General features: G+C 35.0%; 2 protein-coding genes across 2 annotated transcripts; both read left to right on the plus strand.

The window, feature by feature from the left end:
• The first annotated feature begins 478 nt into the window (after positions 1-478).
• On the plus strand, positions 479-1,186 carry LOC131859283 (enoyl-CoA delta isomerase 2, peroxisomal-like). The gene has a single exon (XM_059212874.1). It carries the CDS (start codon positions 479-481, stop codon positions 1,184-1,186), a length of 708 nt encoding a protein of 235 aa, XP_059068857.1.
• A 10,795-nt stretch (positions 1,187-11,981) lies between these two features.
• On the plus strand, positions 11,982-12,488 carry LOC131859284 (enoyl-CoA delta isomerase 2, peroxisomal-like). Its single transcript, XM_059212875.1, has one exon. The coding sequence runs from the start codon at positions 11,982-11,984 to the stop codon at positions 12,486-12,488; it is 507 nt and encodes a 168-aa protein (XP_059068858.1).
• Positions 12,489-14,347: the final 1,859 nt, after the last annotated feature.

A 14,347-nucleotide genomic window follows, 5' to 3' on the forward strand; every position in this document is an offset into this window, starting at 1 on the left:
AGTTAGTCATGATTCCTTACTCACGATCTTCTTAAACGTCGTTGGTTTTATGTTCAAATTTAATTTTAGTAGTGTTACTCGTAAAGAATAAGTCGATACTGTTCAAAAATTTGAACAACATAAAAGTAACATAATGCTATTCAATATGTGTAATAGGCAATTTCGTGTCTAACCATTTTATAATTCTGCTAGCCATTTCTTCAAAGATAAAGAGGATCTTATTGCTGATGTTACTAGGTTGAACATGGAGGGGAAGAAGTTTTTTAAAGATAGAAAGTCGGCTGATGAAGAGGTCCATAATTTCATCAAGGGTAAAGAGTGCAAAATTTGATAGATTTGACTGAAGCCTAGTTGACGAGTCGGAGTTAGCAAGTATACAGGAGCACTCTCCCCTATTTAATTGTCTATCACTCATCTGATTCATCACTAAACTGCCTCGATTTGTTTTGAAAGAGCAAGGAAAGGAAAGGTAGCGAGGATGTGCAGCCTAGAGAAGCGAGGAAATGTGTACATCTTGACCTTCGTTGGTGACGGCGAGCACAGGTTTAATCCCACAACATTCGATGCCATCTCTGACGCTCTCAAAGAGGTGGAAGAATCGGCAGACGCAGCAGCCCTGGTAACCACCAACGCAGGCAAATACTTCTCCTGCGGCCTCGACATGAAATGGGTTGGCGAGAGCCCCCACGACCGTTTTGACATAGGCATGGAGAAATTAGAGAATATGTTCGCAGCCTTCATGAAGCTCAGCATCCCCACCGTGGCAGCCATCTGCGGGCACGCGGAGGCGAGCGCCTTCACGCTTGCTCTGGCTCACGATTACCGCTTCATGAGTACGCAGGGGTCCTCCCACCTCTACATGTGCGAGCTCGATCATGGCTTCAACATCCCCAAGAGTATGCTAACCTTGATTCGTAGCAAGCTGCACCCTGCAGCCCTGCGCGATGTGGTGCTAGGCGGCACCAAGCTCAACGCCCAGATGGCCTTTCAGAAAGGGATTGTGGACGCCGCTTTCGACGACTCGGTGGGGACTTTGCAGGCGGCGGTTAAGGAGGCAGAGAAACTGGCGGTCAGGGGATGGAACAGGGAGATCTACCGTAGCTTCAGGTTGGCTGCCTTTCCTGACGTTGTGGAGGAGCTCGATATTCATGTTCCCTATCGCATGCTCGCTTCCTATAACTTCTGATGCCCACCTTCAATCTTGCCCAGATTTCTATAAGCGAACAATAAGCATTTGGATAATCAATATTGTATAAGCTCTAAATAAGGGCGAAATAATAATAGCTCTATTACTATTTATCTAGTTTGGTGTTGTTCATGAGAGAAAAGTGGTTTGATTTTCTATAGTAATTTTACTTTCAATTTTTTAATATGATATAACAGCTCTATTATAAAATCACTCAACCGATTGGTCATGCTCTTAATATAAGATTTGTCAAAGAAGGCAAGCATATGAGATACGTATTTGCAATTTATTTCATCCAGGTCACAATATCAGAAGATTTATCATAGTTGTTATTATATTTGCATATTAATAACAACTATTTTCTGTATTCAAAATATTTGGTGTTGTTCTTATATTTTATTGGTAGTGATTATTTTTTAACTCAAAATTTCTTTACAGTGCATTTAGAAAAAAGTTTCAATTTTGTTTTCCTGCTATTGTGCTGTGCAGTTTTGTAGTGGGCAATTGCCTATTTTATTTTATATTTGCAAATTTTGTTATAGGTTAAGTATTAATTTTTTTGAAGGAGAAATTAAAAGAGAGAGCTTGCAATCATGTTTTGAAACTATTTTTTTATGAATAGTGGTCAATTCCATTAATATTAGACAAAAGTGCATTATTCACAAAAAAATAGTAGAGGGATACAAGATCTCACCATAGTAGTCAAACGAGCAAAGCCTAGAGAATAAAAAACATATAAGAACCCCCTAGGAACAAAAACATGGGCAGATCCGAGAGAGTAGAAAGAAAGAAGGAAAAGTTGTTAAGTGACTATTGTATTATCCTCCTTGTCCTTGTCCTCATCCTAGCAAGAGGGAAAGATAGCCAGAGCCAATCATGGGAGCCATTTGGATGAGCTAGGCCATCCACTATCACCACCAAAATTTGGACATCCACTGTCACCATTAGTGATTGGACCCACAACCTCGCACCCCATCTAGGGGTGAAAATCCCACACAACGAAGAGGTGGAGAATTGCCTATTAAAATAATTGCCACCACTAGACTATTTAGATGGAGCTTGAGACTGTAGGGTTTGAGAGCGGTGAGTCAAAGAGGTACATATACGTTGATGGTGGCGAGGGCATAGATCGATCATGGGAGGCAAAATTATTTGAAACAACTATAGCAACTATATAAGGAGCATTTACCCAATGCTCCCGAAGCTCCCAAATGTGGCCCACGGTGCAACCTTGTTGGCTTCCACTTGAATCTAAAGCATCACATTATCGCATATACATGCTTTAGTAAAAAGTGACACATGAATATTAATGGTGTTGTGAGAAAAAAAATAACATTTCTATCTTTTCATATTGTAAGGAGGATTTCCACCCTTAAATCATGCCAAATCTACATAAATTTTAAGGGAATGCAAAGCAAATCCCCAAAAAGGGCTATATGCCAAGAAAAAGGCACTGACCAAAACCATCAACACAAATCATGAATCCAACTCTACAAGTTTTGAGCTCAACAACAAAACCTAAAGAGGTGAATGAAAAAATCTAGTTGCCCACAAAAAGGGCACCAAGGATCGGAATGCCAACATTCCTTAGACGAGAGGCCAAAGGTCGACCTGGGGAAAGAATGCACCACACAAGTTAGTCATGATTATTTTCAAAATTTAGTTCTTTTTTATAGTGCATTTAGACAACAATTTCATTTTTTGTGTGCTACTATTGTCTTGCACAATTTCTTAGTGGGGAGATGTTACACGTAGACACAATTGTATATTTTATTTTATGCTTGTAAATTTTAGTATAGGTTAAAGTTTTAAAAAAATTTAGAACAAATAAATAAAATGAGGTTGGGGTAATTTCTTAGATTTATTTTACAAAATAAAAATTATTTAATTTTTAATTCGAAGTCAAAAGAAGAAATTATGCATTAAATATTCACATATGTTCTTTATAATAATGAGTTAAAAATTGATTTAAAATATGTTCACCCTATTAACGAAATTAAAATTATTGGAATATCTTCTAGATGTTCTTTATATTCTAATGTTGAAGATTCAATTGACTTTAATGTCTCGGTTAGATGTTGCTAATATTAGATTTGTAATGCCCCTGCTATGAGGCCGAGAGGACTTAATCAAATAATCCAATAAAAATGCGAACAATATTTTTTTGAAAAGACAAATTATACATATATGCATTGAGATACATAGAACATGGAAAGAACATATGCACAATTAACAACTAATAATAGTCCTCAAGGCCCCACAACGAAATTACTCAAGGAATAACATTTACGAAAAATACAAAATCATATGGTTCATCATTAAATATTAAAAAAAAAACTTTATTTACAATGATCATGATACATAATAAATTGACATGAGAATATACATATGATCATCAATTTATATTTCAATGTATCCATAAGGATATGATCTCCAAGAGTACAATAAAGGAGTAAATACATAAATCTACATCGACATGAAAGTCTTCAATGTTTTCACAAGCCACCATGAACATGATGCAGATAGCACTCCACCCAACCATGTGGTACTATTAGGTCCACCCCCCATGCAAGGAGATATCAATCAGACCCACAAGAAGGATGCAAACACACAAGGTACCAACAAGAATCACGAGAGATTCACAAGACTACAATCACAAGAGATGCACATGGCTATTGTTGGAATACATAGAATGCAAGAACACTGAGAAGGAGGGGTGAATCATTGTCCTGCCGGTAATATAAGATTTTACCTTATTAGAACATACACATATAAACTGGTAAATGAAGAAACATATAACATGAAGTAGATAAACTAGCCACATGAATGAACACCATAGAAAACTGAATTTTATACATGGAAAAACTCAAAGAGGAAAATCCACGGTGGGATTTGTGACCCACAATATCAATTCACTGGCCATATGAAAGATATTACATAGTACGGGGGCTTGCACATGCAGGAAGGCACACTTCCTAGAGTGCACTTCTCAACACAAAAGAGTTTCACTGACTACAATCTTCTGATGAGATAAAAGAATAATGGTGAACTAAAAAATGCATCTCCAATGCCAAAAAGAGTGTTGGTTATAGCTCTATTCAGTACCGCTTCATAAACCCTAAACTCTTTTACCAGTGTGTCCTTTCCTCCAAAAATGCTTTATAAACCATCTACTGATCATTGCATGATATTACTTTAACCCAAGAACCCTTAGAATATTTGAGTAAAATCTCAAAAGGCAGGCCTTTTGAAACATCCATTTCAGTCAAAATGTTGGCAAAGGTAGAGTGCAAAATATCAGAAGTTTATTAAATATTTCAAAAGAAGGGTTGAAATCAGAGTGCCAAGCCTTAATCATCAACACAAATTCGTCCTCCTAGCTAAAATAATGATCACATAATATTTTCTTTCTATCTCGAGCATTATCAAACTTTGCAATAAAGATCCCCTTAGCCATGGGAAAATATTAACTTTACCAGTAATAAGAGGCTCCCAATGTTTAAAGATCTAGGCATGCGGTTGAGGGAGGCTGGGCCAAAAACCCGTTAACCATTATATCACACCTTATGTAGACAAAAGATAAACATTGTGATCTACTTCCTCTTTCGTATCTGCTTCAGATTAATAGAAATGGCATTTGCAATACGAATAAAACCACCACCATACAAACGTATCCCTTTCCATATTCTCGGAGACTCGCCATTCCGTGTCTACTCATCAGACACAACCATACTAGCGGTGACATTCAACAACTTTCAAGAAATTTGCAGTCGCTACAAACCACCAGCAACAGAGGCACAAGGGCAGGATGAAACATTATTCGCAGCAGAGATATCCACTTCTCCTAGAGGGGAGGAGGCATGAAAGCTTCCCACACCAATGGAATTGTCACCAAGGTTTACAAAATGAATGACGGATACCGAGGGTTTTGCTTTTGAAGCACCATCGACAGTTTTTGAAATCGGCCCATGGGCCGAAGGAGCCATCACAAACATATTCATTGCATGAAGAAGTTTATGTTCATAAGTTATATTTACTTTTATTTTTCTTAATTTAATATTGAATTTATCTTATATACGTTAATAGATTAGATATTTTTATATTATTATAACTAATATTAATTACAGATTATTTATTTATTGTCTTTAATTATATCTACATGTTTATAGAATTATTATTTTAGACATCAAACCAAACAACATTATAAGGGGATGAGGGAAAAGTCCAAGTTCTCATCATGATTTTTAACATAATACAAGACCTGCAATGATATTATTATTTTAATTCATATCTGCAAGGATTAGAGCCCCTCTAAGGAACGACAAGAATTTTTGTAGCATTATGCCCTAATTTGTAGATTCACAAAGGTATGTCCAAAATTAAGTGATATGTATTCATGTATTGCTGAACAGTGGAAAGAATACATGGACAGTGAAATTTTGATTTATCCATGTTCCTAAGAATTCTTTATTTTGGAATTTGACTCTGAGAAGGATTGAAAGTTGATATTAGAAAAAGGTTATTAGATATTCCAAGACGTATTTCTGTGTATGAAACCATGGTTCCCAGTCTTTCATCCATGCACAAAAATATTTACCACAACTTATCTTTGGGTGCGATTACCATATATTTTACTTGAATTTTGGGAATTTGACTATCTTCAAGCCATCAAGAATAGCCTAGGGAAATATCATTGCACCTCCAAGGAAACTATTGATTTCTATTACACTACCAATGCTCAGATTTGTGTTGAAATGGAGTTATCCAAAGGGCTTCCTAATGAAATAGTATTGAAGATGCGTTGTAGAGGGTTTTTACAACTGTTTGACTGTGAGAAAATTACCTTTAGATGAAGACGATGTTTCTCAATGGACCATCTCATATCCCAAAGTGAAAAGCATTTTTTAATAGGGAATTCAATAACTCCTGGTAAATCTTCTTGGTGGGTTGGGACCGAGCTCTAGCATTATGCCATTCGTTCTACCTCTGAAGACTTGAATCAAGCTTAATCAACCCCTTTCTCCATCTATTATCTGCCATGATAAGAGGCCCATTATGGAATCTTAGATTTTACAAAAGACGCCCTCATTTATAGATTCCACCTTGGCTTGCTTTCCATAACCGCTACATTATTTTGTAGGGATAGGTAACCAAGTTGGTGCATAAATTGAGAGTGGTGATGCAAAAGATTATGGATGGATATAAATAAAGATGAGGAAGAAACTTCTTCAGCATCAAATGAATTTTGACTCATCTAAGAAAAGTTCTATGGCAAAAAAATTAATTACTTTTCACAAGATAGTTGTTCTGCAAGCTTTGTGCCTCTACTTTTGTGCATGCAATTATGCTTGCCTTTATATTATCATAGATAATGTTACTATAACTGGGTAGAGTAGCCTTTTTGTTTTGAGAAATATGGCATTTTTATAATGCTTCCTAGTTAGGAACCACCTTATTGCACCCCTAGTTTGGGAAGTTGTATTTTTTGTTCAAATTAATATAGATTTTTGTTGTAATCATGGCTGCAATTTATTGATAAAAAAACAAAAACAAAATCATAATATCAAGGAGGAAAAATAATCGAATATCATTACTCAAAAATGGGGAGTACAAATTAATTCACAAGCAATAATTAAATATTTTTCACAAGTACTCACTATATGCTCATTATAAATTATAGTGGCCAGATTATTTTGAAGGAAAATTTAGGTCAAATTCGAATACACAAAGATCTATGAGTTGTAGAACTGGTAGAGACAAAAACTTATATTATTATTTAATCATTTTCAATAAAAATATAAAATCCATCACAAGCGTAGTGTATGGAATTATATTATAAAATTAAATTTTGTTTAGGTCAAATGAAATGAAATTGTAAGAGGATGTCCTTTTAGGTAAGAGGTAATCAAAATTGCTACTATATCAACTCCGTGTAGCATGGCCAATACATATACATACCACATGTAACGTTTAACTCAGTTTATTTCTGTATGCAAGTTTTTTAGTTTAGGTGTTGGTTCTATGTTCACCCTGCTCGGTTTTTGATGTGTTTTGTAAAGGGTTCTTTTTAGCTGATTGCACATCCTTCATACTTCAGCCATGGTGTCTCTTTGTGATTATGTATCGATACATGCCTATCCTACTTTTATTAATCAAAATATGGTGAACACATGTTTCTGTATATGATACAAATTGTTTTAGTTTCTTCTTTTGTGGGTATGTGAAATTGACCAGCTCAATAGGAGCTCTCCTGTTAGTAGTCATCATTCTACATTTATCCTCCGACTACATAGATCTATTTGCAAGGGCAAGGAAGAAAGATAATTTAGAGTTAGCGATGACGTGAAGCCTAGAAAAGCAAGGAAAGGTGTAGATCTTGACCTTCGTGGGTGATAATGACGAGGATGAGCACAGGCTTAATCCTACAACTTTCTACGCCATATATATGTTGTATTTGCTTTATAAAGTGCATGAAAAAATGGAATCTACATGGAAGCAAAATGGATCTATATGTTATATTTTCTTTATAAAGTGCATGAAATAATGGAAGGCTATTATGTTAAATTCTGCAATATGAGATACAAATTATGTAAATAAATAGATGCACTATAATTTCACTATTAAGATTATGGAATGTACTAGAAATACCACTACTTGGGTTGTAAATTCTCTCATTTCTTATGGTGGGTAGCTACAGCTCATACATTCCAAAACAAAACCACATTAGAATAAATGTATTAGGACCAGGTTATAGGAAAATATAAGGAGCTAGATAACCATTTGGGAACCATACTACAGTATCCATTTTGGTAGTTTTCATTTCAAAGATATATAAGTAAAGGTAAAGACACATTTGTGTGCCTTGCGTTCAACGAAACAAGCATACTCTGCTCATATCACTAAGGCACACAGAACTTATGGCTCGTATGGCGTTGTAAGAAGGCCAATTTTAGAGACATTGTAGAAATAGCAACAAGATAGTGTTGCCCCTTTCAACTCACATTTCACAAACTCTATAGTTCTTCGATTGCAAGCCAAAATAAGTTCCTAAGAGAGTATATGTACAAAAGTATCACAAAGCCCAAAATAGGCACTCCATTAACATTTCCTAAATCAAGATTCAAGATGAACATAAAGACAAACTAACAATAATGACAACAAGAATTCACTTTATCTATTTATTTTGAAATAGAAAGAGATCTAATCATATAATTTGTATTATATCTTATTCCTTTAATTTTTTTAGAATATTTATTTTATTTTAATAAAAGTAATAAATAAAGAGATGAAATGAATTAATAAAATATATTGTTCGGATTAAAACTAAAGGTTGTACAAGAGTTATTTAATCATTTATTTATTTCTAGTTAGACAATCGAAACTATGGGTCATTATGCTCTGCTTAGCTCCAAATATTTGTGAAATAAATTTGCACCTCACACATTTTGAAATGTGACCTCCATTGTACCCCTATTTCAAGAAGTTGTATTTTTTTGTTCAAATTAATAAACATTTTTGTTGTTGATGAGGCTGCAATTTATTGATCAAAAAACAAACAAAAAATGATAATCTGAAGGAGGAAAAATAATTGAATATCAATACTCAAAAATGGGGGAGTACAGATTAATTCAGAAGCAAGAATTAAATATTTTCACAACTACTCATTAAATGATCATTATAAATTATAGTGGCCAGATTATTTTGAAGGAAAATTTAGGTCAAATTCAAATACACAAAGATCTCTTAGTTGCAGAACTGTTAGAGACAAAAACTTATATTATTCTTTAATCATTTTCAATAAAAATATAAAATCCATCACAAGCAGAGTGTATGGAATTATTTTTTAAAAAAAAATTTTGGTTAGGTCAAATGAAATGAAACTGTAAGAGGATATCCTTTTAGGTAAGAGGTAATCGAAATTGCTACTATATCAACCACGTGTAACATGGTCAACACATATACATACCACATATAACGTTTAACTTGTTTTTTTTTAATGTATTTAGTTTAAGTGTTGGTTCTATGTTCACCTTGCTAGGTTTTTGATGTGTTTGGTATAGGGTTCTTTTTAGCTAGTTGTGAATCCTTCATCCTGTGTGTTTCTTTGTGATTATGTATCGATGAAAATATTGTGAACACATGTTTCTGTATATGATAGAAATTGTTTTAGTGGGCATGCGAGATTGACTAGCTTGACAAGAGTTCTCCTATTACTAGTCATCTTTCTACATTTATCCTCCGTCAGCCTTCATTTGTTTGCAAGAGAAGGGAAGAAATATAATTTAGAGTTAGCGATGATGTGAAGCCTAGAGAAGCAGGGAAAGGTGTACATCTTGACCTTTGTGGGTGATAATGATGAGGATGAGCACAAGCTTAATCCTACAACTTTCGATGCCATCTATATATTGTATTTAGTTTATAAAGTGCATGAAAAAATGGAATCTATATATTATATTTTCTTTATAAACTGCATGAAACAACGGAAGGCTATTATGTTAAATTCTGCAATATGAGATGCAAATTATGTAAATGAATAGATGTACTATAGTTGCACTATTAAGATTATGGAATGTAATAGAAAGACCACTACCTGGGTTGTAACTTCTCTCATTTCTTATCGTGGGTAGCTACACCTCAAGCCTTCTAAAACCAAACCACATTAGAATACCTAGATAACCATTTGGTAACCATACTACAGTATCCATTTGTGTATTTTTCATTGCAAAGATAAATAAGTAAAGGTAAAGACACATTTATGTGCCTTGAGTTCAATGAAACAAGAATACTCCACTACTATCACTACGGAAAACACAACTTACGAATCGTATGACATTTTAGAAATAGGAACAAGATAGCATTGCCCCTGTTAACTCGCATTGCACAAACTCTATTATCTATAGTTCTTCCATCGCGGGCCAAAATAACTTCCTAAGAGAGTATATGTACAGAAGTATAACAAAGCCCAAAACAGGCACTCCATTAACATTTCCTAAATTAGGATTCAAGATCAACATAATGACAAACTAGGTCAAAGATGCACGGACAAGGTTACAGATATAGATACGAATAGGACCATTTTTTAAGACCCCTAAAAGTGATACAGCTCGATATGACATTCATAAAAAACACATACACATATGTTTAACACAATTTTATAAGTTATTAGAGGAGATTGTAATTACTTTAAAAACAATTTAGACACGTAATTGCTAGATAAATAATTATAAGTTGATTTAACACTACAATATACCCAAAAACTACAAAGCGTAAGCTTTAATTAACTTAACAATAATGCCATTTAAATCCAAATTAAAATAAAACAAAATAAAACTTTCAATAGAAATTAAAAAGGAAAATATCTAAATATATTTTTAGAAAAAATTAAATATAAAGAACTAAATAAACAATATTGATCTAAACTTAAAAAATAAAAACTCATTTCCACATTTAATTTTCAATATTAATTAAAAATTAAAATTCATAATAAAATAAGTAAATATAAATAAATATTTTTTAATATACGTGTATTGGATACGCCGATGCATGCTCCTAAGGAGGGACATTGGTGTATCCAGCTACTCTGGTCTAGGTAGGTTTATCTCATGCGTCTGAATCCAAACTTTAAATGGCAGAGCTAGTTTCTAGAAATACAGTCATATGGAATCAACCATTGACATAGAAATGCAACCTTGACCAAGTTTGGTAATGTCGTCGGCAAAAGTGCATTAGCCATCAGACTGATGCAAAGGAATAAGATACCTTGTAAAACTGAAATTGCAGAGATGAAGCAGCATATATGATTCAATGGTTTACCCAACTACATGTTTTGCAATACCAACTATTCATGCATCGCTCATCTGCGTTCATCCTGTGACTGCCTTGATTTGTTTGCAAAACCAAGGAAGAAAGCCAGTATGGTCAAATTCAACTATTCATCTGCAAAGATCTTCGACAATGCCATATCAACCACGTGGAAATTGTTATCAAGAAGATGAAAGGTGAAAGGTGTACAAGATGAACTTGATTTGTTTTCAAGACCAACGATACGTCATAAGCCCAGACAAAAAATGATAGATTGTTTGAAAAAATCTAGTTAGTCATGATTCCTTACTCATGATCTTCTTAAAAGTCGTTGGTTTTATGTTCAAATATAATTTTAGTAGTGTTACTCGTAAAGAATAAGTCATACTGTTCAAAAATTTGAACAACATAAAAGTAACATAATACAATTCAATATGTGTAATAGGCAATTTCCTGTCTAACCATTTTATAATTCTGCTAACCATTTCTTCAAAGATAAAGAGGATCTTATTGCTGATGTTACTAGGTTGAACATGGAGGGGAAGAAGTTTTTTAAAGATAGAAAGTCGGCTGATGAAGAGGTCCATAATTTCATCAAGGGTAAAGAGTGCAAAATTTGATAGATTTGACTGAAGCCTAGTTGACGAGTCGGAGTTAGCAAGTATACAGGAGCACTCTCCCCTATTTAATTGTCTATCACTCATCTGATTCATCACTAAACTGCCTCGATTTGTTTGCAAGAGCAAGGAAAGGAAAGGTCGCGAGGATGTGCAGCCCAGAGAAGCGAGGAAATGTGTACATCTTGACCTTCGTTGGTGACGGCGAGCACAGGTTTAATCCCACAACATTCGATGCCATCTCTGAGGCTCTCAAAGAGGTGGAAGAATCGGCAGACGCAGCAGCCCTGGTAACCACCAACGCAGGCAAATACTTCTACTGCGGCCTCGACATGAAATGGGTTGGCTAGAGCCCCCACGACCGTTTTGACATAGGCATGGAGAAATTAGAGAATATGTTCGCAGCCTTCATGAAGCTCAGCATCCCCACCGTGGCAGCCATCTGCGGGCACGCGGAGGCGATCGCCTTCACGCTTGCTCTGGCTCACGATTACCGCTTCATGAGTACGCAGGGGTCCTCCCACCTCTACATGTGCGAGCTCGATCATGGCTTCAACATCCCCAAGAGTATGCTAGCCTTGATTCGTAGCAAGCTGCACCCTGCAGCCCTGCGCGATGTGGTCCTAGGCGGCACCAAGCTCAACGCCCAGATGGCCTTTCAGAAAGGGATTGTGGACGCCGCTTTCGACGACTCGGTGGGGACTTTGCAGGCGGCGGTTAAGGAGGCAGAGAAACTGGCGGTCAGGGGATGGAACAGGGAGATCTACCGTAGCTTCATGTTCCCTATCGCATGCTCGCTTCCTATAACTTCTGATGCCCACCTTCAATCTTGCCCAGATTTCTATAAGCGAACAATAAGCATTTGGATAATAAATATTGTATAACCTCTAAATAAGGGCGAAATAATAATAGCTATATTACTATTTATCTAGTTTGGTGTTGTTCATGAGAGAAAAGTGGTTTGATTTTCTATAGTAATTTTACTTTCAATTTTTTAATATGATATAACAGCTCTATTATAAAATCACTCAACCGATTGGTCATGCTCTTAATATAATATTTGTCAAAGAAGGCAAGCATATGAGATACGTATTTGCAATTTATTTCATCCAGGTCACAATATCAGAGGATTTATCATAGTTGTTATTATATTTGCATATTTATAACAACTATTTTCTGTATTCAAAATATTTGGTGTTGTTCTTATATATTATTGGTAGTGATTATTTTTTAACTTGAAATTTCTTTACAGTGCATTTAGAAAAAAGTTTCAATTTTGTTTTCCTGCTATTGTGTTATGCAGTTTTGTAGTGGGCAATTGCCTATTTTATTTTATATTTGCAAATTTTGTTATAGGTTAAGTATTAATTTTTTTGAAGGAGAAATTAAAAAAGAGAGCTTGCAATCATGTTTTAAAACTATTTTTTTATGAATACTGGTCAATTCCATTAATATTAGACAAAAGTACATTATTCACAAAAAAATAGTAGAGGGATACAAGATCTCACCATAGTAGTCAAACGAGCAAAGCCTAGAGAATAAAAAACATATAAGAACCCCCTAGGAACAAAAACATGGGCAGATCCGAGAGAGTAGAAAAAAGAAGGAAAAGTTGTTAAGTGACTATTGTATTATCCTGCTTGTCCTTGTCCTAATCCTAGCAAGAAGGAAAGATAGCCAGAGTCAGTCATGGGAGCCATTTGGGTGAGCTAGGCCATCCACTATCACCACCAAAATTTGGACATCCACTGTCACCATTAGTGATTGGACCCACAACCTCGCACCCCATCTAGGGGTGAAAATCCCACACATCGAAGAGGTGGGGAATTGCCTATTAAAATAATTGCCACCACTAGACTATTTACAGGGAGCTTGAGACTATAGGGTTTGAGAGCGGTGAGTCAAAGAGGTACATATACGTTGATGGTGACGAGGGCATAGATTGATCATGGGAGGCAAAATTATTTGAAACAACTATAGCAACTATATAAGGAGCATTTACCCAATGCTCCCGAAGGTCCCAAATGTGGCCCACGGTGCAACCTTGTTGGCTTGCACTTGAATCTAAAGCATCACATTATCGCATATACATGCTTTAGTAAAAAGTGACACATGAATATTAATGGTGTTGTGAGAAAAAAAATAACATTTCTATCTTTTCATATTGTAAGGAGGATTTCCACCCTTAAATCATGCCAAATCTACATAAATTTTAAGGGAATGCAAAGCAAATCCCCAAAAAGGGCTATATGCCAAGAAAAAGGCACTGACCAAAACCATCAACACAAATCATGAATCCAACTCTACAAGTTTTGAGCTCAACAACAAAACCTAAAGAAGTGATTGAAAAAATCTAGTTGCCCACAAAAAGGGCACCAAGGATCGGAATGCCCACATTCCTTAGACGAGAGGCCAAAGGTCAACCTGGGGAAAGAATGCACCACACAAGTTAGTCATGATTATTTTCAAAATTTAGTTCTTTTTTATAGTGCATTTAGACAACAATTTCATTTTTTGTGTGCTACTATTGTCTTGCACAATTTCTTAGTGGGGAGATGTTACACGTAGACACAATTGTATATTTTATTTTATGCTTGTAAATTTTAGTATAGGTTAAAGTTTTAAAAAAATTTAGAAGAAATAAATAAAATGAGGTTGGGGTAATTTCTTAGATTTATTTTACAAAATAAAAATTATTTAATTTTTAATTCGAAGTCAAAAGAAGAAATTATGCATTAAATAT

This window comes from Cryptomeria japonica, chromosome 10 (assembly GCF_030272615.1).
Source record: "Cryptomeria japonica chromosome 10, Sugi_1.0, whole genome shotgun sequence".
NCBI lineage: Eukaryota > Viridiplantae > Streptophyta > Pinopsida > Cupressales > Cupressaceae > Cryptomeria > Cryptomeria japonica.